This window comes from Dermacentor andersoni, chromosome 2 (genome assembly GCF_023375885.2).
Source record: "Dermacentor andersoni chromosome 2, qqDerAnde1_hic_scaffold, whole genome shotgun sequence".
Classification (NCBI taxonomy): domain Eukaryota; kingdom Metazoa; phylum Arthropoda; class Arachnida; order Ixodida; family Ixodidae; genus Dermacentor; species Dermacentor andersoni.
This window is the reverse complement of record NC_092815.1, coordinates 223,102,051-223,108,448: the sequence shown is the minus strand read 5'-3', so window position 1 is coordinate 223,108,448 and position 6,398 is coordinate 223,102,051. Positions and strand designations below refer to the sequence as shown.

Here is a 6,398-nt window from a genome sequence, read left to right as displayed (position 1 = left end):
TAACACCGGGCTCCGTTGCGTACGTCCGGCACTGCGGCACCGTGCAGTAGCCGTGCCTTCAAAGGCAGCCACTACCTATTGTAGTGCTTTCAAGCGGTGTAAAGGAGGCACTCGAAGCGGGAAAATCTCGCCGCTAAATGAGGACCGAAGCGTACGAGGGAATTTAAACTTTCGTTTTCAGCTCGCTTCGGCCATAGAATAAAGAACATGCTTCGGCGCTCCCGAAGCAGCCGACGCGGCCGCTATGCCCTAGTGATCCCTCATAGCACGTCACGTCGACGGTGGCGCCAGCTTTTCCAGTGGTGGAGCTCGAGGCCAATACCCCTTGATACAGTGTACTAGATAGGGGCTGTACCCTTGATAATATGAAAGTAGCGACACTCTCCTCCTCACGGCGCTTTCCTCCTCGATTCTCCTCGCCCGCCGGCTGTGCACGGCCAAAGCCACCTATAAAAAAATGTAAGGTCTCCACATCACCTCCTCTCCCCTGTCAATACGTCACGAGAGTCGGATGGTAGCGGTGGATGGGGGAGCGCTGCGTTTCTAGAACGCGGCGCACGTTCTGAAAACAAATTTTCTCCGTGGCTGCAACGCTAGAGCGGCAACGCGTGGAGCATTTGCTTGGTGGCTTTGGTGGGGCATGCTGCACCGTAAACGCGATTGCTTTTCTTCGATTGTGCGTGGTTCGTCGTACACGGAAGCGCAACGATGTCTGGCTGTTGTTGCGCACCAAACTGCAAGTCGAATTATGACGGAGGACAAAGTGTCCGAGTGCACAAGTTCCCATCTGACCGAGCCACTCGGGAAGCATGGACGAGAGCAGTTCCTCGGAAGGACTTCTCGCCAACGAAGTACACAGTGGTATTTCTTCTCTCTATTGTTATTCTGGGTTTCCAGACGAATAGGTTTCGTCAGCATAGTGCGCAATGCATTCGTGCACGCGTGCACAATAGATGGGTCTCTGCACCTGTCAACGCGTTTGTAAATTCAACGTTTTCGTCGAGCTTCATACCTGTAACGGCTTGTTTTTTTTATTTCAGCTCTGTGAAAAGCATTTCTTGCCATCGGATTACTTGAAGACGACATCTTACACGGACGTCAAGACAGGAAAAGTGGTCGAAGTTGCCATGAAAAACATGCGTCTGAAGAAAACTGTAGTTCCGAGCTTGTTTCCCAATTGCCCTGCCTATTTATCGCGTCCGCAAGTGTGCGTTCGAGAAGCGCCGGCTGCCAAAAGAGCGCGCTTGGAAGCCACATATTTGCAAAAAGCAATAATGCTTTCTCAGCAAACCCAAGCAGAAGAGGACGCCAGAAATCTGGTTGGTAGCTTTGCGGACTTGCTGAAGGCCTTGCCAAGCTTTCAGTGTTCGGACTTCTGGACAGTTTTGAACAAGGGCTCCAAGGTTTTCTTTTTGGACTTGTCACTTCAATCTGCTCCTGCAGTCCGTACTTCGGTGATCGTGTCCACAGACCTGCGCGTCGAAGTATTTTTCGGCGAAACGGGTGTGAGGAAGTGTGGTGATGTTTTAGTTCCTGAAAAGCTGTGCGACTTGAGAGATTTGAAAAGTGTGTTACACATGATCGAGCAGACACGTAAGGATATCAGCACTGAGCGTTCTGAAAAGGCCCATTATCTACTGACATTGGTTTCGACATTGCTAGAGGAAGTAAGTGGAAAACATTTCGCATGCGAGTTGCAAGAATGGCATTTGGATGTGCTTAAATTCTTGAAGAGTCAAGTTGATATTGTTTTGAATGATGCTGGCCGATATCCCCCCGATTTATTGGTTTTTGCTAGCCTTTTGTTCACAATTTCACCTCATGCATATAGATTCCTGAGAAGTTCGATGAAGCTTAAGATGCCGCATCCTGATACGATCAGAAGACTGTGTTCATCGTACGATGTACGCCCTGAAACGGAGCAGCAAGAATGTAGCTTTCTTTCCTATGCAAAGCGTATTGTAAGCACATTAAAGAGCATGAAAAGACTAACGTAAATGATTGATGAGATTCACCTTCAATCATTTTTTGATTACAAGGCTGGGTAGGTTACTGGTGCTGCGGTAAATTCATCGACTGCAGCAAAAACTGCCCACGTATTTATGATACAGAGCCTGCTTTCTTCAAACAAGGATGCTGTACACATCCTTCCTGTGGCACAAATCGATGCTAAGGCGCTGCAAGACTTCCTTCGGAAGATTGTTCTTGATCTAGAGGCATCTGGTTTTAGAATAATCGCAGTGATCTCGGACAATAACTCCATAAACAGAAAAGCCATGTCCTACTTCGCTAAGCCGGCAAGTGTCAGCATTGTTTACCAGCATCCTGCTGACCCATCACGACCCCTGTTTTTTGCGGTGGACCCAGTTCACATACTAAAATGTATAAGAAATAACTGGCTGAATCAAAGAAACATTGGCAAATGCATGTACTTTCCTGAACCGAAGAGTGATGAGGCTGAACCAAAGATACTTACAGCATCTTTCAAGGTATTATGCCAGCTGCACGAAGCTGAAAAGCATGAGCTCTTGAAGCTAGCACCAACGCTCACTTTGAAGGCACTGAACCCCTCAAACATGGAACGGCAGAACGTTAAATTTCCTTAAAGATTTTTAACTCATCTACTGTTGCTGCTCTCAGTGTTGCAACGTTCCAGCATGCAAAGGAAACCTCTCAATATGTCGACACCATTTTGACTTGGTGGAACATTGTTAACGTCAAGACGCCAAGAAAAGGACAGCGGTTGCGAGATCAATTGCAAGGTCCAATAGTTGCATCGTCATGTCCTCAACTAGAATTCTTAGAGAGAATAGTTCAATGGCTTGATCACTGGAGAAGCCTCGAACATGACAATGGCCGCTTGACACGTGAAACGCACATAGCTTTCAGCCACACTACCCATGCATTGCACGAACTTGCCATATACTGTCTCAAAGAGCTTCATTTCGAGTATGTTCTTCTGGGCAAATTTCAAACTGATAGCTTAGAGGATCGCTTTGGAAAGTACCGGCAATTGCCTGGTGCCAATTACCACGTGTCTATAAGGCAGATATGAATCTGAAAACAAATTGCGTTTGCAGAAGGTTCTGGACCTGCCAGATTTGGACATTCTACTACCACCGAGCGCGAACACGTTGGAGACAAGTGTACATTCAGGAAACGGCCAGTTTCAAGTCACTGTGACCGACTCCGACATTGAGAAAAAAACGTCAAGGCTACCGGCACTAACCTATGTTGCCGGCTATTGTGCCCATGCAGCTCTAAAAAAGCTGACATGTGCATCTTGCAGTGAAAGCCTTGTGATGCAAGACGTCGATCTAGATGACCCTGAGAATGCATTAATCACGAAGATGACAAGGGGTGGCCTGAAGTTTCCACGAGCAGTTGCAGTTAATGCAGTACTCTTTAATGAAATTATATTGGACAAGCTCAGGACATCAGAATATGCCGTACGATTTTTCAGCCTTCCTAGGCAGAAAGATACTCTTGTCGGCCTTGTGTTCGCTACCCTTCATGACTTTGAGGATGTCGATGTGTGTGATTTCGGTCATCCTGCACAGGAGGTAATGGGGCATGTTGTAAGTGCTGCAGCCAATACACTGCTGAACAACTTGTGCCGCACAGAAAACGACAAATTACGCAACGCCAAGAACGACCGAAAATTGCAGACCTTGAAGGCCTGAGATGTTTCTCATTATTTATTTTTTATTCATGAAGCTCTGTTTTGTTGAACATCTAGGTATGTTTGTGTTGACAGAACCCTTGTAAAAAGAAACCTGTGGCGTAGCTAGGACTTATTTGCCTACATTATCAAAATTTAAACCCTGCATTTTGGCCAATTCAAATGTTATTTGAGTGCATTGTGCTACCTGTTTATGATTCGAACTCTCCATGCTACCGCAATCCATTAATTGCATGTTTTCCTTTAGGACTGAGAGTAGGCCTCTCGTTTTTTACTTACTTTTCACCATTATCTCAGTATTTTATGAAGACCAATAAGGCCTGCAAACAAGGCGGGTGGAAATAAAATAACCACAAGAAATGGTACTACAAAGACGGAAGCTTATTCTATTTGAGAATTAGTTGTGCGTGACCCTATAATAATAAAATTTTAACAATAAAATGAACCTCGATATTCGTGTGTCCAGCGAGGACTGTGTTACGCAATGCAAGAGTGAGAATGATAATTGTATATGGAAAGTTTAAACTGTTTGTTTCTGAATGCAGTTCTTATCATTTGTGAATAAAGTATATTCTGTGTCTTCAATATGCAGTTTTCCTCTTTCTTTCCGTCTAAGGTTAAAGTGACTAAGCTGCATGCAGTTTGCTTGTCTTAGTCCCGACCAAACATCACAAGCACAATAAGGCAGGTCGTGCTGCGATACATGCAAAAAAGAAATGTCGCCAGGCAAGTAATCTAAGGAAGGTATGAAATAATGTTGCTTTCTATGGTGGTGTTGACTGCAGTGAACCAGCGGCTCCCCCTTATTTTTTGCGTCAGCTATACGCGTCTTGCTTTCGAACCGAAGCATATGCATTTATAAGGTGCTGGCACTTTAAGGACAGCACTAATTTTCCCATGCCATAGTATCCGCGACGCGCAAAGAGACACCCTGCAAGCGCAACGAACCTAGGCGCGGAGACGCCGACGGCGTCGACTGTCCGGCTCATCCGACTAGCGTGACGTCACACCGGCGGGCGGAGGCCTTCCTTTTTATTCTAGGTGGCTTTTGCACGGCGCGCTTTTCCTCCTGGGCTCCCGCGGACGGGCCGTAGGATTCTATAGAGGCGTGTTATTTTTGGCCAGTTGCGCGCCCCAGTGGGGTTGAAAATTTTGAAAAATGCCAATAACAGCATCGATAATGCTGGAGGCAATGTTTATGAGGAGGTTGGTTTTTTCTTAAAGCCGTATGAACGGGGCATACCGATGTAAAGGGAGCTTTGGGGCGAGTTCTATACTCCAGACAATTTTTCTGCCACATGATCAGATGTTTTACTTGGTGCGTCTGATCTAGTATTGCGTGTGACACATCTCTTTGTGTGTGGCTTATTAGGTGAAAGCCTTAGACCTCTGTTTCAAGGTCCCGTTGTGTGCTACAGAAAATATCACGTGACCGAAGGAAGGCGGGAAGCGAACCAAAGCATGTGCAGCCGCGTATAAGAGATCATTAATGATTAGCAAAGTAATGATTGATTAGTGATTGGATTTAAGATGAATTCGGGTGTCTTAAGGAGGATTAAGGTGGATTGCATAAGGCCGCCATTGGAATATGAACCTGGCAACGTTTAACGCAAGAACATTATCTAGTGAGGCGAGTCTAGCAGTGCTATTGGAAGAATTAGAGGGCAGTAAATGGGATATAATAGGGCTCAGTGAAGTTAGGAGGCCAAAAGAAGCATATACAGTGTTAAGGAGCGGGCACGTCCTGTGCTACCGGGGCTTAGCGGAGAGACGAGAACTAGGAGTCGGATTCCTGATTAATAAGAATATAGCTGGTAACATACAGGAATTCTATAGCATTAACGAGAGGGTGGCATGTCTTGTTGTGAAACTTAATAAGAGGTACAAAATGAAGGTTGTACAGGTCTACGCTCCTACATCCAGTCATGATGACCAGGAAGTCGAAAGCTTCTACGAAGACGTGGAATCGGCGATGGGTAGAGTGAGAACAAAATACACTATACTGATGGGCGATTTCAATGCCAAGGTAGGCAAGAAGCATGCTGGAGACAAGGCAGTGGGGGAATATGGCATAGGCACTAGGAATAGCAGGGGGGAGGTATTAGTAGAGTTTGCAGAACAGAATAATATGAGGATAATGAATACCTTCTTCCGCAAGCGGAATAACCGAAAGTGGACATGGAGGAGCCCGAACGGCGAGACTAGAACTGAAATAGATTTCATACTCTGCGCTAACCCTGGCATCATACAAGATGTGGACGTGCTCGGTAAGGTGCGCTGCAGTGACCACAGGATGGTAAGAACTCGAATTAGCCTAGACCTGAGGAGGGAACGGAGGAAACTGGTACATAAGAAGCCGATCAATGAGTTAGCGCTAAGAGGGAAAATAGAGGAATTCCAGATCAAGCTACAGAACAGGTATTCGGCTTTAAGCCACGAAGAGGATCTTAGTGTTGAAGCAATGAACGACAATCTTGTGGGCATCATTAAGGAGTGTGCAATAGAAGTCGGTGGTAACTCCGTTAGACAGGATACCAGTAAGCTATCGCAGGTGACGAAAGATCTGATCAAGAAACGCCAATGTATGAAAGCCTCTAACCCTACAGCTAGAATAGAACTGGCAGAACTTTCGAAGTTAATCAACAAGAGTAAGACAGCTGACATAAGGAAGTATAACATGGATAGAATTGAACAAGCTCTCAGGAACGGAGGAAGC

The 6,398-nt window shown here is 45.9% G+C and overlaps 1 protein-coding gene across 1 annotated transcript; it reads left to right on the top strand.

Annotated features, from left to right (window-relative positions):
* Positions 1 to 363: 363 nt before the first annotated feature.
* On the top strand, positions 364 to 3,028 carry LOC140216018 (uncharacterized). The gene is made up of 2 exons (XM_072286304.1): positions 364 to 861; positions 1,041 to 3,028. Exons 1-2 carry the CDS (start codon positions 709 to 711, stop codon positions 1,995 to 1,997), a joined length of 1,110 nt encoding a protein of 369 aa, XP_072142405.1. The 5' UTR covers positions 364 to 708; the 3' UTR covers positions 1,998 to 3,028.
* The last annotated feature ends 3,370 nt before the right edge of the window (positions 3,029 to 6,398 follow it).